This window comes from Lissotriton helveticus, chromosome 3_1 (assembly GCF_964261635.1).
Source record: "Lissotriton helveticus chromosome 3_1, aLisHel1.1, whole genome shotgun sequence".
Taxonomy (NCBI): domain Eukaryota; kingdom Metazoa; phylum Chordata; class Amphibia; order Caudata; family Salamandridae; genus Lissotriton; species Lissotriton helveticus.
Window position 1 is genome coordinate 1032076502 of NC_136061.1, and position 25833 is coordinate 1032102334.

The window sequence follows — 25833 nt, forward strand, 5'->3', positions numbered from 1 at the left end:
TCCACCATCCACCACCATCACCATGTCCACCACCACCACCACCACTACGTCCATCACCATGTCCACAACTACCATGTCCACCACCACCATGTCCACCACCACCACCACACCCACCACGTCCACCACCATGTCCACCTCCACCACCATGTCCATCACCACCACCATGTCCATCACCACCACCTCCTCCACCACCACGTCCTTCACCATGTCCACAACCCCCACGCCCACCACCACCATGTCCACCACCACCACACCCACCACCACGTCCAGCGCCACATCCGCCCTCACACTATCTATCGCACTCACTATATCTATCACTCAGCACCACCACCACAGCATCACTCAGGGGCACCACAACATCACTATGCGCTACCACATCATCACTGAACGCCTCAGCATCACTCGTCGCCACCACAACATCACTCAGCGTCACCTCTGCATCAATCTGTGCAACCATTCAACAACAACTGGTTCAAATATGTTCTCTCAATGTTTCAAGCTTTATTACAAATGTCATAAAAAGATGTTAATATTTCACTTCTGTTCTTGGATTTTCGTCACAATAAAACACACTGAACATAATCTTCACAAAAGTTATTTACAAAAGTTTAAGCTATTGCCATCATAAATTACAATACATTTTATTTAAGTATTAATTATTAAAAAAATTCAAAGCCATTGTTATTTGTAATATCAATACATCCAAGTCACGTAAATACAAAACATGTTGCATTACAAATGTTATAGGTGTCACATTTGCAAAAATTAACAGTATTGGCATTGTAAATGACAAAGCTATTAATTTAGCTATTTACAAAACCAACACATAAATAAAAAATTTGTAATTTACAATACCAATAGCTCAAATTTTCCTAATGGGAGACCTATTGCATTGCAAATGCTTGTTATATCATGTATTCATTCCCATACTGAAGAGTGTACAACATTTTTAACTTTAATTTCTTCTGGCTAACCTTACAGAAAGTTAAAATAATCGAGGGTGAAACTTATGGTAGCTTCTGAAATGTTTTTGCGCACAGTTACGCCTTCAAATGTCCCCCTCTGGACACAAAGGTACCTTTCACTTCCTAGATGAAAGGTAGCTTAAAAAAAGCGCACACAAAGATTTATTTGATAATTACCATGTCAGTTTTTGCCTCATATAATATATATTTTTTTATATTTCTTTTTATTAATTAAGAACGCAGGAAAAATGACCAACGGGTGTCTTTCTTCATGGAATGAACAACAAGTATACATACATATGGCGGGAAACAGACGGGTAAACCCCAGGGTAGAGGCTGAAGCATGAAATAATACTGGAGTGCGGCCGTATAAAATGCAATAAGTTCAAATCCAGTCTAAACGACATTATTCAAAAGTCCACTACCCATAGGTAACAGGAGTATCGTATTTGAAACACTTTCGAGTGGCAGGAGAATTTAGTAAGAAGAGCAGTGGACAAAACGGCGACCGCACCCAGCTCGCAGCAATTAAGAGGCCAAGCATTGTAAGAACCATGTAAACATTACGACCCCAAGGGCCCGTCCGCCCACCGAGCAGGATAACCATTTTAGGAAGGCACCCATTGTCAGGATATGAGTAGGATTCAAAGACATAAAACGAAAACAAAGACAATACAATAAACCCCACCCTGCACCCCTGCATATGGCTATCGCCTAACCCCAGCTAGCAGTGTGTCGCCCCAACTAACTAATACTAAAAGTTGTAAAATGGAGAAGGAAATAGTTGTACAGGCTCCCGGACGCGCCGTCTCTCCCCACCCCCCCCCCCCCCACCCCCCGCCAGAAGAAACAACCCCTACAGTACAGTCGAAAAAACAATCAGGATACGCAGGCAAAACAAATAGGGGAAGTTACAGGCACCAACCAACCTCCCACAAGCAGTATGGTAGCAAATCCCGTGTCCATTGAAGTCATGATATCAGGTCGAAACAGTCAATCTCATCCTTGGCCCTTACGATCTTTCTTGCGAACTCCGTCTGGTAGAACCACCGCATTCTCAGGAGAATCAAAATTTGAAAAGAGTTCAAAAAAGTTCAGTCTGGAATGGGTCAAAAATAGCAAGTCTTTGAGAACCCCAACCGCACACATACTCTCCCTCACCAACCTCAGGTCGCAATGTTGTTTCCTCCATATACGTAGTGAGATTGCCCGGGAGGGAAAAGACAAGGTTGCAAACCACAGGTCGCTTCTCAAAGTCCCCAGGAATGGGGAAACCAGCAGTTCCACCTCAGACGACAGCAGTATCGGTGGTAGCGATCCATTCAAAGTTCCCAGTTCGCAAGTATGTGGCCGCGCACTGACCACGGGCGTCAATACGTCTTTCTGCACGGTGCCTCCATCCTCCGTCTCAATGTACTCCATGGAAAACTCAGCTTGTGCCGGGCCATGCAATGGATCTGAGTCCGGTCCCACTCGCCCCGTCTCAACTGCACCAGCGATCATTTTGCAGACAATGGCGTCCACATGCGAATGTAGTGCGCCGATGGCGACCAGTACAGTCTTCAGCGAAGGCTCACACTCCTTCTGGCCCATCTCCGCACACTCGGTTTCAAATATGGTCTCTTCCCCGGAGACCCGGGTTTCTCCGGGGGAACAAGCGAGAGCGGAGTGGACAGTTGCGGAGGGCGACCTAACTATTAAACTACAGCAATCTGTAATCCGCTACTGCGAGCGAGGACCCCAACCCACCGAATCCCGGGGGCAGCAAACCGGGACTCCGGGACGGGGACCCCTGCCCACAGCCTCCAACGTGTCCAGTCACCACTTGTACTATGTTAACCAGACCAAATGACCGCCATCAGTATTGGACAAGGATAACCTTCACTGCGGGGGACCGGACCCAAGTCGAGTCCCACGGCCGATGTTGTTCAACTGAAACCCGGCAGGGCCAGTATTGGAGGCTCCGGCTCACAAGCTGGACTAGGCCGGGAATTAGACCAAGGTATAACTTCGTCAATCAAGCCGTTAAAATTCTCGGGATTACACCTTTAAGCTCTGCAACTATTCATCCACACGGAGGTCGGGTGTAAAATCAGGATATGTGCCAGGATCATCCGGCTGAAAACTGAGGTCGGCGGAGGCGGGAGCTCACACGGCCATCTTGGTTGCAAGCGTAGCTCCTCGCCTCATATAATATTAATTGTGATATTTCCATATGGAGTTTTCTACCACAAATGGAAAAAAGAGACGAAAGTATAGGAGTAATAAAATTGCCCTATTGTGGGGACTCCATTATAGAAAATCCTACACTTTAGACCCATCCCCTTAACAATTGTTAATCTCCGACAAACTTCTTATAAGGAACAGAAACAAATCTCAGTGAATACGAGGGACATTCCAGCTTCAGAGAGCAGGACATTGTGTTGTACTTGTTGGGCACATCTGTAACTTAAGTGCTGAATTCTTTTTGTACTAGTGCAAGCTTCCACAATTTGGCAGTCGAAGATAGTGTAGGATTGAAAATATCAACATTTTTGCAAAGTACAATTTTCTGTGCTTCATAATTAAGTAGGTATGCTTTTCTTTATGTAGTTAACACTTTCCCTTTGACCTCCCTCCTTGAGTTGCTGGTAGATGGAAAGCTATCTTCATAAACATTTTGCTACTTAAGTGGAGCCTGTTCATTGGCAATGTGGGAACTAGTGTGTTTATCATCTGAATGTACTGGTTGGTAATTTATCAAGCTTCTCTATTGTCAAAATGCCTATTTCCAATCTCTTTTACAGGATTCAAGTTAATGACCAGATAGTTGAAGTCGATGGAACAAGTTTAGTTGGAGTAACTCAACTTTTTGCAGCCACTGTGCTAAAAAATACCAAAGGTACAGTCAGGTGGGTGAGAATTTTGGCTTTTCATAAAAAACAATTCAATTGCACTGTCAAAAGTTTTGTGTCTCAATATTTGAATGGCCGCTCTGAGCCTAGCATTATTACTAAAACCTAAACAAGCAATGTGTTCCCTTGCACTAGGATTCTTATTTTTTGATGCTGTACTGGAACTTAATGGTTATGTTGCAATGTCAATACATTTTCATTGTCACTGGGATAGCGTCTAACAATTTATTGTGCATAAGTCTACATATTTGTCTTTGCCACACTGACTTATACAAGCATCTTCCATCTTATCCTAGGCATAGGCCTAATCCTCTGCTACAAGTAAAATATTAAGGTTATTCTTTCATAACAACTATACACAGATTGTTGTATTCTCCTTTTTCTTTTGCGATTTGGCATCTTAAATAGTTGTGATGAGTTAAGTGAGGAACACCACTGTAGTATGCACAGAATGTTAGAATTTACTTTTCATGCCATTCAAGTTAAATTGGTTTATTCAATGCCATTTTTATTTACCTTAATTGTAAAGCTTAGTAGTGAGATTAAATCATGAAACCAAATCCTCGAATCTAGTTAAACCAATATTTCTAGTCTAAATATACTTTCATGCCCCTCTATTCTTTGTAGTTATTTCTATATCCTTATTAACAAGGTCCCAACAACGACTTGACTTATTTTAAGTCACCAACCCAATATAACCCCTAAAGAAAAAACCTACTTAGACAATACACCCAACCATATGTCTGTTAGAGTGGTGTTTCTAACCAATAGTAATCGCTCCCAAGCCTGGATTTATTTAAGGTAAGGACAAGGCTAAAATTTGGTAGCTAAAGATTCACCACAAATGTTTGTCCAAGCCATGACGTGATAGTGGCCAGCAAGCAGAGACATTTGCTAAGGTGTTCTAAAGTTCTTTTGAAATATGATCAGCAATTATCTAATGGGCCCAAGAAAATGCAGCATTCAACTGGTTTTTATTGTAATTACATCTGTTGACAGCCGATAGACCAAAACCCTCTATTTGGAAATTCCCAGTAAAATATTTTTTTGCCAGAAAGCCTAATCTGGGGTTTCTTTCTCTGGTTGGGTGGGTATTGTTGCTGGTTTCTTAATTGTTTGTCATTTAAAAAGCATTGATGACCATTCTGAGTTTTGGTGAATATCAGTAAATGGCCATTGTAGTGTAAAGTCAGTCTTTAAGAGGGCTGTATTTTGGAGAACCTAGGCTCTCATGAGAACTTTACAGAGCAAAGCAGCAGATGTGGTTAGCTCAAGAAGACTGAGTGTAAGAGATAATACACACCTTTTTCTCACACCAGATTTAATGGGCATCTGTGAATACCACGAGCAGTACCGGGGCTAGTTATCACAGCTCAGTTGTCCCTATGAGCTCTACACAAAATGGAAATTAGATGTAGCTGAAAAGACCAAGAGAACAGATTTCGCCTTAGTAATAAGAGACTAATCACTTTATAAACATTGGAGAAATTCAAAAATGCATATTAAAATGCAGCAAAGACTTACTAGCAGGGAATGTGAGTGCTGACGCATTGTACATCATGGAATCCCCTTTATCAAATGATGTCTTGATCGAGGAGTGTGAGGATTTGGGGGGATTTTATGCAAGACTCCATGTTTTCCATTTTTACAGATTTGTACAGATAAAAACAGATCGAGAATCATTTATTTTATTGTCTCCATTTATTTTTAAATGTGGATAAAACGGAATTTGGGTTGCTTTTGACTGATTCTAAATACCGTCTGCCATGACTACTAGGGTAATAGCTGTGTGGATTGAAAGGTTATGGGGGGTTACATTTTTTTAGTAAAGTTTGTCAACAGCAGTAGATTTACACAAGGGTGATATTGAAATTTGCATATTTTCATATAAGTGCATTGATTTATCTTCTGCTGGTGTTAATAGCATTGAAGCCTGGCAGGCATTCAAGCATGTGTGCATATTTATCAGTTAAATAAATATGGAAATATCCGAATTCCAGCTTCATTTTTTTACAAAACCAAAAATTAATATGAATAAATGCTAAGGGAAATGGTAAAAAAATAAATACCTTTAAAACCAGGATCCCTAATCATATGGTATGGTTGTGTGACCTTATTGTGTAATATACTTCCAAAAAACTGTCTCGGGTCCAGTCAGGCTCGTTTGCCAACCTTTAGCTCAACCCTGGGTAGCTCAGGCTTCGAGCAGTAAGGCTTAAACAAAGGAATTGGTGTAAGCATTTAGACGCACGAAACAACAAAATAATAAAGGCGCAAACACAAAAGAAATCAGACACCAATTTAACAAAAAAATAGTTTTTTAAAAAAACAAACAGATTTTATTTGTCCGGACACACATATATAATGCATAGCTCCGACCTCCGGAGTCTGCTGCAAGCATTAGTGTAGCAACAATAGTGTTTACAGACTTTTATGAGAAACAAACCCCCCCCCCATCCCTCGCCCACCAGTTACGCTGCTGCCAATATCCAAATACAATAAAACATCCATGAAAAAAGACATGCCAAGTCCATCTAGACACAGAGTTTTTTAATGAATTTTTAGAGTAGAAGATGATCTAAATCCACCAGAGGGTTCCAGAGATATAGAATTTTAAAGTAAATGTAATTCTCAGTACGTTTAGCCACAACCGCAAACAAGCTTTGGTAACTGTACATTTTGGAAAATTTTGGAAAGTCTGTAAGAACTGTTTTTGTCCACTCCGATAAGATTATGGCAGCCAAATCCAGCAGGAAGAAGGGTCAGAGGGTCCACTAAGGAGTATTTGGACAATCACCTGATCTCCAAAGCATTCTCCAGTCCACTACTGAACTTTAAAGCACAACCGTATAGACTTTAACAGAGTGGTCTTGATACTGGGGATACAGGAGACCAAGGATGGTCAAGGATGCTCTGGGAGCTATGTGCTCGATTGGGAGAGGGTGTAGGTGGAGGGGGGGGGGGTGGTGTCCTTGTTGTTACACCTCGGTCCACAGGTCAGGTGGGGCGACTTTAGCCACAGAGGTCAGGGACCCTCGAAGTCCTCTTTGAGCCAGTAGATGGCTACTGCTGTTCTAACCTTCTCTGTCCACAGCAGTCTCAGCGGTATCCTTTGGTGGATGCTAGTGTCCTTCTTGGGTGACCAGTCTAGACTCGGACATTCCTGGGTCTGGCAGGCTCAGGTGCAACTTTTGGCCTTCGAGAATCAGTCTCTTGGGGTGCCCAGCGACGATTCTCAAAGTGGTTACTGACTTTCCGAGTTGGGCTACCTCACCTTTGATGGCCCTGGTGCTGGTTCCAGGAGGCCAGCTTACTGACTGTTGGAGTCACTGTAGGAGAGTAGGATCTGCTTACTATGATTGCCCCCACTTTTTGCTGGTGTTTCACTTTTTTTCTTATTTAGTCTGCCTGGGGCCCTGCTAACCAGGACCCTAGCCTAGCTGCTTCCTCTCTAAATTGATTGCATGTACAGTAGGTACACTCCAGATTAGTTACTGGGTTACCCTTTTGGGTCTCTGGTATATTGTACCTTAGGTACTAAGGGCATAGGTACCCCAGAAGCCTACCAGGGGCTGAAGCATGTATTATGCCACCCCTGGGAAGCCTTCCAAAATGGCACCACAGGTCTGCTACTGCAGCCTGGGTAAGGTGGTGCATGCACCCCTTACTAAGATATGGGTTACCAATATCTACCTTTAATCACTGACACGTATACACCTATAAGTCACTCCTATGGCAGGCCTTATCAATCCTGAAGGCAGAGTGCTTAGTTTTGTGTGAGAGGGTGGCCATGCATAAGCAGAACCCCTCTGCAGCTTTCGGAATCTATTCTCTGTAGCTGTTCTGTGATGCAGCCAGACCATATACTCTTAAGTGCATTATAACCTCGCGGTTAATGCTAACTTTGAAATAGCTGCATGAAAACATGTCGAGTTTGGTGTCAAACACTTTGGAATCCTACCACCCTGCCAGTCCTGGCAGCAGGGGTAGAATTCCACCCTTCTAGAGGGAGAGACATGTACACACTGACCAAACCGGTAACAGTTTAAAAGAGCCCCAGCATCACAAAATGGATGCTACAGCCACAAACACAAGTCTGACCTCCTGCTGCTGGACAAAACTCCGGCACGGGAGGCCTGTAAAATAGGTTTCCTGTCACAGGGAGGTGTAACTACCTCCCAGACAGGATTTAGTGTATTGGGGCTGGGTGGGTGCATTCAGAGAATGCTTTTCAGACAGTGCTGGGGGCACACTTGGTGTCCCTGTGCATATCCCAGTTCAAACTGGTTGCAGGGGCACTCAGCCCCTTCTCTGGCATGAAACCGGACAAAGGGAAAGGGGTGTAGCCACCCCCTCCCTAGATACTCATAGGTCGGTCCCCAGAGTATGTCCAACCCCCTCTTAGTACAAGTATAAGAACCCAGTCCTTAGGACTTTAGATTACACCTGGACGAAACTCTGCAACATATATCCTGGAACTTCGGCATTCTATTTGGACTAGAAGACTGAAGAATCTCCCTTGGGGTCAAGGAGTGACTCCCCTGTTCAAACAGGCACCAAAGAAGCATCTTGCCAGTCTGCATTTCCAAGGCTCCTGTCGGATTTGCGACTCAGGACACGGACTTCCAGACTTCTCAGAGACCGAGACGAGATCCCAGCAAAGCTGAGACCCGCTGCCCTCAGAGTGACATGGGACCGGAACTCCTGAACACCGTGCACATTTGCAAGTGCATCGACTTCCCGAGTCTTCCCGAAGTTGTGCATTAGGCTACTTGTAGTCCAAGACCCGAGCACCGTTTGCACCGAAGATTGTGGGCCTACACTCCACGGGTGTTCCATGGGCCTGCTTCTAGCATTTCCGCTCGAGGTTCCTTTGTGATCCCTGGTCCGTCGACTAGTGGGTCCCCATGAAGGTAACTCTTCTGTTCCTTGGGCTTTCCTGGTTGCTCCAGATGTGCCCTGACTCCCCTCCAAAGGGTCAGGCCCTCAGACCCTGCTGGTCTGCCCCGAAGCCAATCTTTGCTTTCTGCGTGGGTTGCTGTTGCCAAGGCTAGTTGGGTCCCATCCGGAGTCCGACACCGCAGCACTCAACATCTTTCGTGGGACAGCTCGAGTGCAGCTCCTAGTCGTCCTCGACGCCTCCTGGTCCTCGTGGCTGAAGAGTCAAGCTTCACCTTCACCTGAAATCACCCGACATCGGTTGGCATCTTTTCATCGCCTTTCTGGTCGCTGGCTAGTGACTCAGACTCTGTCCCCTCTGCTTTCAGGTTCTTCAGATCTTCGATCCACCCTTGGATCCACCTGGACACTTTCTACTTGGTCACCAGCATCACTTTGCAGCAGATCGCCATTGAAAGCGACGATGAAACCAGACACCCAAAGACCCCTATGCACCAGGCTTCCCTGGGTAAGGTAACTCAAGTACTCCGGTGCTCCCATGGGTATTGACTCTAGAACTGCCTAGTTCTAAAGGGGTTTGCTCCAAGTCCTCTTCTAAGTGTCCTTTATCTGTAATTTTCCAACTACGACTTTCCCCATAGAAGTTAATGTGGATTCGCGGCTGTGTTTAGGTATTGCACACATCCCCCGTGGGTCCCCTGTGTCACTACCTTGGCTGGTTCCTGGTGGCCCCAGCGGTTCTACAGGCTCTAGGCCTTGTATCTATGACAGTCATGGTTCTTATACCCCTTTCTTAGTATATGGTTTGTGACGTCCCTAGGGCTAATCCAATTGTGCTAATTTACTGTGTGCTAAATACGTTTAATGAATGTACTTTTGCCTCTAGCCTCATAAAGAGACTAGAGGGATGTGTTTAGAATAAATACATATATTTTATATATACCTGGTGTGGTTCTCCTTTCATTTTATTTGGTCATTCATGAGATTATAGACTGGTAAAACAAGCTGCTTTACATTCCTTCAAGACTTAGCCTGAAGGCTGCTCTCCACAGCCACCACTAGGATAGCTTTCTATATAGGTTGTCTTTAAACCTACCATCAATAAGGGTCGTTTGGACTGGTGCAAGGTGCCCACTAGAATAGTGGGCAGCATATGCCAGGCCAACTTCTCAGTCACTTCTTTGGTTTGGGGCTTGGGAGAGACTTTTCCTAAAGCTAGGAGTTACAGGCCTCTCTTCGCTAGCCCAAAGTGTGGCAGGTGCAGACCAGCAAAGGATGTAGCCTGTCCTTGCCAAGTTCAGGGGTCAGCAGGGTAGTTCTTTCTCTTGTTACGTAGTGATCTGAGGTTCGGGTGCCATATTTATGCCCAGGAAGTGCCCCGGGGGGCTGATGCGGTCACCAGCCAATGGGCTACCAGGGTTACTCCCGCCCTGTAATGACTTCTTAATATGTGTGGCATCTAGCAGTCCCTGCGTACACTATTCTACCCACTCCCAAAATGTTTGAACCCTTCCTTGGATGCTAGGAGACTGTTGGCCCATCCTAGAAGTGTGGTTACCTGTGTCAATTTATGACGATGGATGGATGGATGGATTTTCAGCACAGGTATTGAATTTCCATGTTTCATTGAACATAATCGCATCAAATCCCTCCAAATACTCTAGACATTTGCCACAGTGTAAGTGTTTCCAAGGCCGCTGTATTCCAGAATAAAAGTTTCCCTAATTCTCTGGATGTTCAGTGGAATGTAAGAGCTTAACATGGTGGTGAAGTGCTACATTTATCCAATCCTTTTCAGTTCCTGTTCTTTCCTGCAGTATATATTTGGTTCGGTGTTGCATAGCTATTCTCTGCCTGTTACTTTTTTTGTTTTTGCAAACAGATTTTATTGAAGTGTGTCAATCTGCATTCAATAGATGTAGTAGAGCACAATGCAGGATACAGAAAGGGGGCACACACCTCATCACAGGGTATAACCAGTAACATAGTATGAAGCCCGAAATCCAATACAGTAGCACTCCGCATATATTGCCCTCTCCTCTCTCACTGAGCTAAAGAGCAAGCATTAAACTCATCACTGCAACTGAAAAAAGGCCACCCGCTCTCACAGAGCAGCTCAAACCACATCCCCCTACCCAAATCCTGTGGTGCCCTACCCTCTCGCTCCCCACCAACTACTGTGTCAGGACTGAATGGGCTGGTAACCTTCACAACCAAAAGGAGACCACCCTTGAATGCATCAGTTAATGCCTCTTCAGCCCGTGCAAAATCCATAGGCCTTCTGCCTTTGTGTGCTTCTCTGAGCAAGCCGCCTCCCCCACAGTCCACCCATTTAAGCAGATCAACTCTCCATCGCTCAACTCTGGTACCAGCAGCTTCCTTCCAGTGCATTGGTAAGCACAAGGCTCTAGTCCATGAACCTGGACGTTGCACAGTTTAGCTGGCCTGGGGGAGAGGTCCAGCGAGTGCTGTGTGGCCTCTGCTAGTAATTGCAGCACCTCGGACCGATAAGAGGCCAGATGCACACAGCTCTATAACATATGAAGTAGACAATCACCCTCCACCTGGGTCATTCATGAACAGTAGGCTGGAAGTCGGTGTTAAGCTTTTGAGGCATAAGATATACCCGATGAAGGATGAAATAGTGAAAACATTTAAAGCGAGCATTTCAGGGCACCCGAGGGGAAACCTCCCACATTTTGACCCAGATTCCATCCGTCAAGTACAACAAGTCACCCTCCCACTTCTCCCACAGTTGAGTTAGAGGTATGAGCATATCCGCACGGAGCGCCCCATAAAGGTCTGACACCAACGACCGAGTGTTAACAGTATTGCAACTAAATTGCCAACTGTGATTTGTCTGGATTTTGGTATTCCGCCTTCCCCAGATTCTTAATACAGCTGCAATTAGAGTAACATGCAGCAGAAATTGCCATGCCCAGAGGTCAAACTCTGCCCACAGATCCTCAAAGGAAAGCAGCCCTCTAACTGACTCTGTTACTTGCTCAGTCATTCGATTTCAAGATTATCCTCTGCTGATAAATACAGTCATTGTTGACCAAAACTTATATTCACAGACTCCCACGAAACAAAAAAAAGTGTTATCTGTGTAAAATGTGAAAACGTAAAACTTAAGTGATTAGGTTCCCACGTTTTTACTGTTCTAGTTTCCCGAAAAGCTGCGTTGTTTTTGGACATCACAAATTGGAGCTGCAAGCAGATCACTAATGTCCTCCACCGCTTGTATTTTCCAAAATGGCTTTGCGTGATTTGCTGATTCATACAGTGATTTTTTTAAAAATATTGTTTTCATTATGTCCTCATCTGCTTCTCCCATCCTTCACATCTAAACATATTACGCCTTTCCGATTAGGCTGTGGATAACCTTGCATAATTCTCAGCTCCTGAAACAATATGCTCGTCCTTGGGCTGAACATAATATAAATGGGATGGACATAAAATGCTCATTGCTTTAGTGTCACTAATTTCACAGACCACACCAATTAGTGGCCAAAACTTAGATTCCAAAAGAGCCCAATGTCCTTTTGAAACCCTGTCCAATAAGAAGTAAGGTACAACTTATGTTTTCTCCTTTATAATCTTTAGACTTGTAGCTCCAGTGCATTTCATTTCAAGGCTATTTTCAACTGTACTTTAATGAAGTTTCTATTGTCTTCACCTTCCACATCTTAAACCTTTGATATGTTTGCTAAAGTAGTCAGTTTGACATGAGACTTTGAAATATTGGGAGGATAAGGCATTTAATAGCCTTATTCTCTTGATCAGTTATAAAATTGTTAATAATTGAATTTCATGTAGCACCAAGTCACAGCAGTCTCAAATCTCTATCTCTATTGACTCCATAATGATAAAGAGGTGAGTAGTCCCTTCTCGATAGGATCCTGTCCCCTGAAGTCTGCAAACTGATCCTAAGTTGCACACATAGCTAATGTGTCTCTTTAGTCCTGGTCTTTGCAAGGTGATATTGTCAATTCATCATTGGCTATATATAATTAAAATGTTCATAAGAAGCTGTATTTTACATTAGAAGTTGTCCAATTAACATGGTTCTCAAGGTTGCTTATGATTTTAACTCATTCTTGATGAAAAATAATTGAAAGAGCTGTTGCGTTTTAATCCTTAAAACACATGGTAAATAACCTCTTAAAACCCGATTTCAATCAGATTTTCACTCCAATATTATTATAGAAACAACCACCATTCAAATAATGCACAATGTAATAAACATCGTTGATGATGTGGATGCTGGCCTAATATTTTTTTAGACTTGTCTGCAGTGTTTAATACGCGTCCTTGAAATTCGTTCCCGCAGAAACTCTACCCCAGAAAAGAATAGAGGGACTTGCGCTAAGCTGGGTTAAATCATTCCTCACTTAGGCATCCCGATTAATAAAAATCAGCTTATTTATATCTCCCTTACTTCCATTGAAATATGGTGACCCTGAATGATCCATCCATAATTACTTCAAGAAAAATCAGTTACATTCACCAACAGGCTCAGGACACCCATTTTTACCAGCTTGTTCTAATCTAATGAACATACCAGCCCTGAAGTACTTACTTTGTAATTTAGCAAACTGGATGTAATCACTTTCATTTTAAATTCAAATGAATGAAAGCCTTGTCTTCATCTGTGAGCAGTATGGTGTTGGCAGCATTGCCTGGCCCTGTTACTTCCTGGTACAAATAAAAGGACTGAAGTGAGACTTGAGGCCCATTGTCTAGTTAGGATTAACAAACTAACGGATAAAGAAAGAAAGTTTCAGAATATTGTTATTGCACCAGATTTACTCCGTTACATAAAAGGCACATGATTGTGTGGAATAAATAGATCTTAGATGCTCACTTCCACATTCCAATCAAAAAGAAGGTTCGTAAGATAGGGAAATATCCGTACCAATTAAAAGTTCTGCCTTTCGGGCTGAAGTCTGCTCCTTGCACGTTTTGGATGTGCTGCATGTCAGTAATGACTGCTTACCTACAAAGTTAAATGTCTTCATTTACTCAGAACTACATGATTGATTGATTAATTGAAGCAGCATCTCGGTCCTTGTGATGAAGAATTTTAGACCACCAGCGGTCATAGTTCAAAGTATGGGGTTAAGAATCCACTTTCAGAAGTCAACAATTGCTCCTGTGTAAAGGATTCTTTACTTTGGTGGTGTCGTTTTACACCAGAGCCGCTAACGTGTATCCTTTGGAGGCTAGACTTGTATCTATGCAACAGAAATGTCGTAGTCTGAAGTAAACAGTCATCCAACTGCTCTGCAGATTTTTACTCGGGTTGATAGTATAACTCAGAATGTCAGACTCCCTATGAGCCATTACAGCAATGCCTAGAAGTTTAATGGAACCAGCAATTGGGAAAGTGGGAGACCGGTTAATATTTTCTCAGAGTGCTCCAGTCCTTTCCTTAGTGGTGTCAAGCAGCCAGCCTCTTGAAGGGAACCTCTTTTAATCAGGACATTCCATTGCATAACATAGTGACCAATACACCACTACTAGGATGGTGTGCTGACATGGACCATAAACAGATGCAGACAACATGGGCGAGGCCCATCATATCAACCTTTTGGAGTTAAAAGCTGTCCATCCACTTCTGACATTATTCTTCCCATCGGTTTGGACGAGTGTCTTTCTTTTTTAGATGGATTCTACCACCACAATGTATTATCTGAACAATCAGTGACAGACACTCCCAATACCATTGTACCTGGAAGCTCAAAACATTTAGAAATGGCTACTGGTGAGAGATATAATATTACAGCAGTCCACCTGCTGGGAATACAAAATGGACAAGTGGACACCCTCTGTTGACAAATGCTAGAAAATCATAACTAGACGCTGCTAGGCGTCTTTGAAGACTGCATGTAGATTTATTTCCGCACCAAAAAATGGTGACATGTATCAAAATATTACAAGCCAGGTTCCACTGAAAATGACCTTATGGTCGACTGGTAAGGGAACCATCTCTATGCCTCCCCACCCCCGGCAGTCATTACCCCCTACCCCCACCCCAAATCTAGCTGATTCCAACAGCACTGATCAAGCTGCCGGGGTCCACGCACATGGGGGGGGGACTATTCACTAGATTATGACAATAACAGAGATAACCCCTACTGCAGAACTGGAGTTACAGGTAAGAAACTACTCCTTCTTACAGCCCAGGAATGGCCCCGTCTGTGGTAGTTCATAGATCTTCTTTTCATTTCAGAGAGCCCACACATGAAATTGTCCTGCAGATCGGATCTTCGCTACAAGTTTGGCGGCCAGATCCTACATCCCAATATACCATTGTTCAACTTAGCGGGTTGGCTCATGAATTCTTGCAGTATGAATGTTTAGATCTTTCGCTAGACAGTAGGGAGATCTTGAGAGACCTTCCACTAGAAAGTTAAATGGATGAGCTTCTGCATTTGGTGCACACAGAATAACTATAACCCTATTAAATGCCAAAGGGAGGTGGTTAATGCATATCTTTTTCATTTGGCAAGGTTGGGCTATCCTAAACATCTATAAATATACACCCTTTAGCAACCACTGCATATAGGAAATCTAATTTAAAATTCTTGTAGTAAAGGTTTCTTACAGGGCATCAAGAAGATTTCTTTTCTCCTATTTGGCCTCCTTCTCCACCATGGACATTGAATATTGTGCTATCAAATTTGATGGGTCTAGCGATCGAAACTATACACAGGGCGACTCTGCAACATTTATCACGGAGGACAACTTTTCTGGTGGCTACTACTTCTGCGCCTAATAGTGTTATCCAGGCCCTGTGTTCACGCAAGCTTTACATACTTTTTTCATTGAAGCAGAGTGGGAATGAGAATCCACCCTAGCTCCTCAGGGGAATCAAACTATTTACTTGCCAAGCTTTCTTTCTAAAACCTTCCAATCCGACTGAAAAGGCTCTTCACTCACAATGTGAAAAGGGTTCTCAAATTCTGTCTAGACCAAACAAATGATATGACAGTCTGACCTATTTGTAAATTATAGGCCAGTGTGGACTAGTCTTTCCACGTAAAAACAATCAATTTCTAGAAGGATAATAATCCTCCATTAGATTTTGTTAGTGAATAAGTCTCTGCCAAGTAAGCCTAGGGCACACTCAACTAGGGGAGAGACCGCTCTATTAAGACATGTGCTCATTTCAGGGACAAGTAACGCTGCTATGTGGAGATCCATACATATCTTTACCAGACATTATTGGTTGGATTCAGATTCGAGAGCAGACACCCAAGTCTGCAAAACCTCTTTGAGGTATCGGTCCGATAGAAACGTATTGCTGCAGATTCCTCTTCTTTTAAATAGTTCCCATGCATCAGACTGGATATTGAAACTTTTCAGCAGTACCTTAGTGGGCCGGCATGTGGCTCTGGACGGCTCCTCACAACTCAGTCTACGGACAAGCCCCACTAATATGTGCTGATGTCAGTTCCTTTCGCTCCACCAGACGCCGATCCGGAGCTCCATTTGTGCCTCTCCAAGACATTAAATCAACTTTTAAGGTTTTACCTGCAAGGCGCTTGCGCTGTGCTTGTGAAATCTATTGTATTTAATATAGATCCTAAAAGGGGCTTGCATACCGCCCTGACTCTTCATTATTTCGTGTGCTTGTCATTTACCTTTCCTCCATTCGTTACGTGTTCTTCTCATCCGTGTCCCTCGGCCGAAGTACTCCTGTTCATCCACTTCAAACTTCTTAGTTATTTTAATTACGAGCGAGCACGCCATTTGCTCTCCTGCCCTCCTACCAATCTCTTCTCTGTGACATTTCCTTTTTTCCCAGAATATTTACTCTGAAAGCCTCTGAGCGGCCCCATTACTCGCCCGCCTCACCAGTAGTGCAAGCTCAGTGCAAGATGAGACGTATGTGGAATTCCTCTGCATAAGACTTCAGCCCTTGAGAGCTTCATTCCTCTGTGTGCTTTGTTTACAGATTAGGCACTAGGTCTCCTTGGACGGACACATTCTCTATGTATTTCAGGTTGCAAAATGCATATTTTCAATCATTGGCAAATGGAGGCGGCTGAAGGCAGAGCTTCAACCCCCACTAGCGTGGTGTGTAATACGAAAGCTGGTGCTAGTGTGCCTCACGCGCTGTAATTTGCATTCGACAGTCCACTGATTGTTGTCTGAAACAGCAGAGAGCCAGATCCTCAGGCTTGATCATATGCATCCAATGAGCACTTTGCCTTGACCCCTTCACTTTCCATGGTTGTGCAGCTTTTCCAGGGTCCCACTCCCATGTTGTTCACTGTTCTCCTTTCATACCATTCATTGCCCGTGCCTTGCTTGTTTTTAATTAGTAAGGTTCTCTCAAACAGCGAGCATGGCAGCTGTTTTCCTTATAGCGCAGCAGTTGAGCTTGTGCGCTCAAATGCTTATCAACTTTCACTAAAGGACAAGAGTTACAAGGGCTTAACAACCTCTGCTCTGCAACTGGGTTCGAAAACGACCGCAAGGTTTAAAAAAAATTTTTAAAAGCCCACTCCAATTTGACCAGTGCTTTGGTCTGTGATCTGACCCTCAGTAATTTAGTGTGCTTCTGCCTACATTTAGATGGAAAAAAGCCTTATTTATAAACCTAATCCACCTGAGCATTTTCTTTCTCTCTGCCCCTGACGCTTCCAATCAAACCACAATCTTGGCAGCTGTTTTTCTTCCAGGGTAGCAGTTGAACTGTCTCGTGCGCCAACAGCCGTTTTTCTTGCTTCCGCAACTGGCTGGACTCTCTGATCTGACAAGGAATTGCATATGTGCTGGTCACCTACAGCAGCTGTTTAAGTAGCACGGATTGTGCTGGAACAGGCCGGCCCAGTCTTGGAGGCAGGCTGGCTGCCTTCTGCAACTTTCGAAGCAGTGTCAACTCCTGTGCAGAGAGAGAGTTCGGTCGGTTGCCAGCCTCCTGCAGTGGTCTACCTTCCAATAGTGCTTGATTAAATTAGTGCGATTTAGTTGCTTAATATTCACACTTGTTATTTAAAGCTCCAAGATACAATCTGAACGTGCCATACGCAGTAAAAGTAAGGCTAAGGGATGATTCCATCCCAAGGATGCAATATTTGTGCCATGGCGTCTTCTTTTACACATCATTGCGTTCATGAGTGCATCATTGGATCATTTGAAGTGACCAAGGACTAAAAGTTCCACAAGGCAACCATTGGTCACTTAGCAAATCCCAATTGAGGAAATAGGAGGTCATTAATGGTATTAGGACCTCTGGTAACCTTCCAGTTCGAGGCATGTGGGCTGCTGAATTCATGTCTTAGCATAGATCGCCGCCTAGCGTTGGGTCCGGATGTTTGCACCTTGTTGTCTTGGAAGAGTCTTCGAAGTATCACGAGATAGGTGACTCCTCCCCTGGACTACAGTGCGCATGGGCATCTTCTCCATCTTCAGATTGTTTTTTTTCCGCCATTGGGTTCGGATGCACTTCGACAGCTCCAACTTCGGGAACGAAGTTTTCCAACTTTTTAACGCTAAAACCTTTTACATTCGATGGTATTGTTTCCGCTCGGTATCCCTCGACTCGTCAAAACTTCCATTTCTCTCCGGTCGTCGTCGCGGGCCGTTGGGCCTTTTTGACGCCACGTAGACCTCCTGCTGATGGAAATGACCCAGTTTAAAAAATGCCCTGAGTGTGGAGCCAAATTTCCACACAGCGACAAACATAGAGTATGCAACAGGTGCCTATCTCCGGAGCACAACGAAGAACACTGTCCAGCTTGTGCTCTGTTCCGGTCCAAAAAGACTATCCGGAATCGAAGAGCTGCTCGACTAGAAATGCAGCGGCAGGCACCAGAACCGGAAAACATTTTCGACGACGTAAATGAACTCAGAGGGCTCTGAAGATCTCGAAATAGTCACCGTAGAGGACCAGTCTGACTCCGATGACCAGATCACACCGGGGCAAACTGTGAGTACCAAAGCCCCTACCCCGCCTCCACCTCCACACAAGGCTCCAGTCAAAGCATCGCCTAAAAGCCTTAGCCGCGACCGAAACACCGCTTCAGAAGCCCCACCTTCCGGCTCGGCTCAGAAGACCACGCCCAAGCCTTCCGGTACCCCGGGAACTAGCAAAGCCAGTCAACCCAAAAAGGTCGTCGACCCCAGTAAGGTCGTTGATCCGAACACTGCCGTCGAGCCGCAGGAGGCCATCGAGCCGAAAGAGGCCGTCGAGTCAAAGAAGGCTTCACATCATAAAGACGTCCAGCCTAAAGAGACACTTGACCCGAAAAAATCCCTTCAGCCGAAAAAGGCAAAATCTTTGGAGCCACAGATCCACAACAAAGACTATATATAGACCCTGAGTCAGGACGTATAGTCTACAATAAAAAGAAAAGAAGACTGGACACTGAAGCCCCTTCTGTTCCTCCTAAGAAAAAGGACTTTGGCACATCCCCTTCAAGACCTTACACACCACGTCCTTTCACTCCCAACATGCCTTACTTTCCATATTCTCCTTCACTTATAGATTATGATCAGGAAGAAGACATGGGGGAAGATCCTGAGGATGACTTTATACCACCTGACGATCGGGGGAACCCAGATGACACATGGAGTGACCACAATGATCCTGATGACACAGATTATACACAACCCATACCCGATCACACTACATACCCCACAAAGCCGTCTCCTACTGACGACACTGTCACTTTTAACCAACTAGTGAACAGAGCAGCTCAGTATCATGGTGTACACATGCACACTAACCCTATAGAGGAGGATTCCCTATTTAACACCTTCCCAACATCAGAGAAGAGTGTACTTGTACTCCCTATGCTAAAAGGGGTACTAAAGCACGCACCAGACATCTTTAAAGACCCATGTGTAAACAGAAAAGAGTTTAGAGGGAAAAGAAGAAAACTGGGCGCCCTCCACTCTATGAATAGCCAAACACAAATTGCCCTAGTTTTCAAGGCAGTTTTTATTTACTGATCTGTAGACATCACTGGTTGTATCACAATTACAACACACCTCTCCTTTTACAGAAAATGAAAGTAGGGGATGTCTCAGTCTGCTGCCAATATTAAAATAGCCCACCTCTGATTAACAAACATTTACACCAACATACAGCCCACATTCACCTAGACTGACAACAGGAAAAGGTGAGAAAGGCAGGATGGCACCTCACGGACGCACCATCAATGGGACCCCTGGTAGGTACTCACCAGGATGGCCCTATTATCATCATTGGTGCCATCAAGCCCAAACGGAAACGTGTCCTAAACCCAAAGAAATGACAGTGAATGGTGCAGTGAACAAAATTATATGTACAACACTTACAACATTTAACACTTAACATATAACCACTGAGCAACCAGGACGAAAACCTTTCCTAATGTTCCTTTTTGTTGCAAACAGTACACAAAACACTTATAAAAAGGAAGATGTGGATACTCCCTATCGATTCACACCTTACTACCAGCCGACATGTTTCATTGCCTTGGTCTTTATCAGGCAATTTCCTCAGGGCAAACCAATTTTTCAATGCCACTGCGAAGGACACTGGGCTGTGATAAGACATTAAAACATATAGAGGCGAGGTTACCTGCTGTCCCCCTGTTTAATTCATACTATATCGCAGTCAAATAGTGATGCTCTATGTAATGCTGACAGTACCCTTCAAACAGCTACGCCTCTCATACCAGCCGAGAGGAATAAAAACGGAATCCGCCCCCCGTGGGTGAGCACGGTCCAATCTCCCCTCGTTTCTGTTGATAAATTAAGTTTGGACAACAGAGACCAAGATTAAGTCTTAAAATCGTTAACAGAGTACCTGTAATTTGAAGTATCTCTCGAACTTGCATAGTGCCCCCAAAAAGGAAAAGTTACCGGTGGAGAGTAACTATTCGGCGTCTTCTCAGCACTCGAACGCCGGTGCCTAACAGCTGTTCTCTTTTCAAGCTGAGGAGCCGATTTTCGGGCCTCGTGATTGGTCAAAACTAGTCATGGGGTTTCGGCGGCCATATTGGAATAGTCACCGGCCGATGTAACATATAAATATCAAAATAAGCATCACCACATTGTCGCCGTATTGCTGACTACATAGTACTATTGATTTGGTTTGGAATTATCAACATTGCGTAGGTCATAATTTTACTAGCGAGTTCTACAGTCTCTCGAATTTTGATCGTTTCTACGATCTCCCCGCCTCCTATTGGTTATGGTGGTCACGTGTTCCCAGCTGCCATCTCTGAGCAGTCACCGGTCAATACACATTCTGAGATTCACGTAGGTATCGCGAGATTTCCGCGTTGTTTTTATTTTCTCAATATTTTGGCAGTCCAGTTTCCAAAGTATACGCTAACCCACATTAATCTCAGAATTTTACATATTCCAAAAGGACTGTCTACGTTACCACCTGATTACGGTGATCCCGTGTCGGTCCGGTTTTGCATTACATAACCTATCCCGATACAGTCTTATACAGGGTGGTTTATGAATATAACCTCGTCCAGTAATTATTTATGCCCAGTCAGAGGGGTTCCCTTACATCTGTCAATATATCTGCCAGCATAGATTTATACATATATGGTACATGATGTATATTGCCATCGGAACAGACATACCCTCTCCAGGACCACCCAGGTAAAGGTGACGGGAGATGCCCAAACAATAGAAAGACGTCTAATTACAAAAGAAGCAAGATGGATTTTTTCTGAAAAAAGCGAACAGAATGGTCTCAACGAACTTTTAGAGTGGAACAAATTGCGCTGAGATGTTGTTTTGTGTAGGTAACTACTGACCGGGGTATATGGCGTGTTCATCTGCCGAAGCTTGTATTATGGATATATATACATCATGTACCATATTTGTATAAATCTATGCTATGCAGGTGAAAGGAGTCAAAAGTTTTAGAAGCATCAGGGAAAAGTGGCCTCTCAGGCAGCAAATACCTGGAGGATTGCCAATACACAAGCTCTCCTAGCATGCTATGGCAGAGCACATTATGACGAACTGGAGGGATTATTACGACACCTACCAGAACCCTATAGGGCAAAAGCAAACGACCTAATACAAGAAGGGAAATTCATCACTAAAGCATCCATAAAATGCGCCCTTGATGTAGCTGATACAGCCGCTAGGTCTGTCAACACTAGTGTACTGCTACGCCGGCATGCCTGGCTTCGCATTTCAGGTTTTAAAAATGAAGTACAATCTACCATACACAATCAACCCATTAACCAAGATTTCTTATTTGGCCCTGCGGTGGATACCATCTTAGAAAAGATGAAAAAAGATACTGACACTGCTAAGTCCATGGGTGCACTTCAATTTCAACAGTCCAGACGCTCTTTTCGTCGCTCATCCTTTTGAGGCTCAGGCAGAGTCAACACATCACAAACATCTTCATCATTCAAAAGCACTACACAAGGCACCTTTAATAGAGGCTCCAATACAGGAGGTTATAGAGGAAACAATAAAAAGGGCAGAGGATGTGGTAATAATAACACCCGAGCCTCCAACGCCCCCAAACAGTGACTTTCTTACGCTCCCTCCAGACCACTTGAAACCAGTCGGAGGAAGACTAACACAATTCCTACCAGTCTGGAATGCCATTACTACAGACAGGTGGGTGAGACAAATTATCCATTATGGTTACTGCCTGGAACTCACTTCTACTCCACCCAACATACCACCCAAGCACCGTCCAATGTCCAAAGAACACATCACGCAGTTACAACAGGAGGTGAAATCCATGCTAGAAAAAAGTGCCATAGAGCCTGTCCAATTACAACATCAAGGGACAGGGGTATACTCTCTATACTTCCTCATTCCCAAAAAAGACGGCTCCCTCAGACCAATATTGGACCTCAGACCTCTGAACCAATATATTCAGTCAGATCATTTTCATATGATCACTCTACAACAGGTACTCCCACTACTCCAGCAAAACGACTTCCTCGCAACATTAGACCTCAAGGATGCATACTTTCACATACCCATACATCCAGCTCACAGGAAATACCTCAGGTTCATAATAGAAGGTCAGCACTATCAATTCAAAGTCCTCCCCTTCGGGGTAACCACAGCACCAAGGGTGTTTACAAAATGCCTAGCAGTAGTGGCAGCACACCTCAGAAGGCAACACATCCATGTGTTCCTCTACCTCGACGATTGGCTCATAAAAGCCAACTCATACGTGCAGTGTGCCAGACATACCTCTCAAACAATCCAGCTACTGCACAATCTAGGATTTTCAATAAATTACCCAAAATCACATCTGCAACCCTCCCACATACAGCAATATCTGGGAGCAACAATAGACACCTCAATAGCAAAGCCATATCCAAACCCTGCCAGGATAGCCAGCATACAATCTCTCATTCAAATCTTTCAGCTAGAACACTCCCTGCCAGCTCGAGTGTTCAAGCAGCTCATAGGTATGATGGCCTCCTGCATATTCATCGTCCCTCCTACTCGGCTTCAAATACGTCCCTTACAGGAATGCCTAGCACGCCAGTGAAACCAATCTCAAGGACAACTAAAATACCTAGTGTTGGTAGACAGTCGCACTTACTGCTCTCTGCATTGGTGGAACCCACAAAACCTTTCCAAGGGGCGACTGTTCCAAGAGCCGGTTCCACAGGTATTATTAACTGCGAACTCATCACTGACAGGTTTGGGAGCTCATCTCCTTCAATATACAGTCCAAGGTTTTTGGACAGCCAAACAAAAGACTCTACATATAAACCACATAGAGTTACTAGCAGAATTCCTAGCAATGAGAGCTTTTCAGGAATACTTGTGCAACAAGACTTTCTTAATCCGGACGGACAACATGACAGCCATGTACTACATCCAAAAACAGGGGGGCAAACACTCTGCAACTATCTCACCTAGCACAGAGCATATGGGAGTGGATAATTCCTCAGAACATTTAATCACCTGGCAGAACTCCTCCCAGGGATAGACAACCAGATAGCAGACCTACTAAGCCGACACAGTCAGCAAATACACGAATGGGAGAGTCATCCTCAAGTTCTCCAACCATTCTTCCAAAAATGAGGACATCCAGACATAGATCTGTTTGCCACAAACGAAAACTCAAAATGCCCGTCCTTCGCCGCCAGGTTCCCACACCCGTTGTCACAAGCCAATGCGATATGGATGAACTGGTCAGGCAGATTTGCGTACGCTTTTCAACCAACCCCAATGATTCTATTAGTGGCACGCAAGCTAAGGCAACAGTCACTCACAATGATCCTGGTTTCTCCTACATGGGCAAGACAGCCATGGTACACAACGCTCCTAGAACTCTCAGTAGTTCCTCACCAAAGACTGTGACTCTCGTCACAACTGCTAACGCAGAACCATGGAGAAATCGGGCACCCAGATGCCTATCAGATGAACCTAGCGATCTGACTCCTGAAGTCTTCGAGTTCGGATATCTTAACTTGCCTCCAGATTGTATGAACATTGTCAAAGAAGCAAGGCGTCCCACTACCAGAGCATGTTACGCAGCTAAATGGAAAAGATTTGTTATTTAATGTAATAATAACTAAATCAATGCATTGGATGCCTTCATCCAAAATTTTATATGTTACTTGCTACATCTTCAAAGATGTAACCTAGCATACTCCTCTATAAGGCTACACCTCGCTGCTATAGCAGCATATCTTCAAAACAGACAACACGTGTCCCTATTCAGAATCCCACCTATCAAAGCTTTTATGGAGGGACTTAAAAGAATTATCCCTCCAAAGCATCCACCTTCTCCAGTCTGGAACTTAAACATAGTACTTACCAGACTCATGGGACCACCCTTCGAACCACTTGATTCATGTGAACTACAATTCTTAACATGGAAGGTGGCATTTTTAATTGCGATTACCTCCCTCAGGCGAGTGAGTGAGCTACAGGCACTAACCATTCAGGAACCTTTCATGCAAATACACCACAATAAGGTAGTGCTTTGTGCAAGTGCTTCGTACAAACTCAAAATTTTTGCCAAAAGTTATATCCACTTTCCACATCAATCAGTCCATAGAATTGCCAGTTTTCTTTCAAAATCCGCAATACGTGGCTGAAAGAGCTCTGCACACACTAGACCAGAGATACTCAAAGCACGGCCCGGGGGGCGCATGCGGACCTCCTGACCTTTACATGCGGCCCCCCTGGGAAGCAGCAGCATTGGGCTGCTGTTTACTCGACTCGGCACTAACATGGAAAACATTTTTAAATATACAGTAAAGAGTTATTTAAAGGGAAGTAACTAGGCCCTTACCTTTAGAAACACCATCATTTTAAAGATCGCTACTAGATATACATGTTTTGCTTCCCTTACTCCCACTTTACACCCCCGCTGACATCAGTGTGGCCCTCAGTCACACCATAGACAAAACTTTGTGGCCCCCGGGAAAATGTTTGTGAGTACCCAAGCACTAGACGTTAAAAGAGCTCTGGTTCGAGGCATGTGGGCTGCTAAATTCATATCTATTGCATAGATCGCCGCCTAGTGTTGGGTCCGGATGATTGTACCTTGTTGTCCTGGAAGAGTCTTCGAAGTATCACGAGATAGGTGGCTCCTCCCCTGGACTACAGTGCGCATGGGCATCGACTCCATCCCCAGATTGTTTTTTTCCGCCATTGGGTTCGGATGTGGTTTCGACGTCTCCGTGTCGGAACCGAGTATATTTGTTCTTAAGGCCAAAAGGCCTTCGTTACCTGCGTCGGTATTGTTTGCGTACGGTCTCGAGCATCGTCCGGCTCTCTGAGTCGGATTTCTGCGGAGTCGAGGAACTCTTCAGACATCGAGGCCCTCTCGTCGCGGCAAGACCCCGACGTACTGAACATGGAGCGGAGCCCGTTCAAGTTCTGCCCCGTCTGTGGATCCAAATATCCACATATCGACGTGCATCCGGTCTGTAATAAATGCCTCTCGCCGGACCACAACGAGGATAACTGCATGGCCTGCTCTAAGTTCAGGTCAAAGAAGACGCTCAAGCATCGGCGCGCGGCGCGCCTCGAGGCCCAGCGAGCGACTCCGGCACCCGACAACATATTCGACGACCCTGCAGAAGAAGGCAGTAGCCATCATC

At 44.4% G+C, this 25833-nt stretch overlaps 1 protein-coding gene across 3 annotated transcripts in view; it reads left to right on the top strand.

The window, feature by feature from the left end:
- The window catches only part of LOC144823224 (neurabin-1-like), a 647660-nt gene that overhangs the window by 262263 nt on the left and 359564 nt on the right, over window positions 1–25833 (top strand). For all 3 annotated transcript variants that reach the window (XM_078681559.1, XM_078681561.1, XM_078681560.1), the window contains exon 4: window positions 3752–3856. In XM_078681559.1, coding sequence (XP_078537685.1) covers window positions 3752–3856 — 105 coding nt within the window. The remainder of the gene's footprint in view (window positions 1–3751; window positions 3857–25833) is intronic.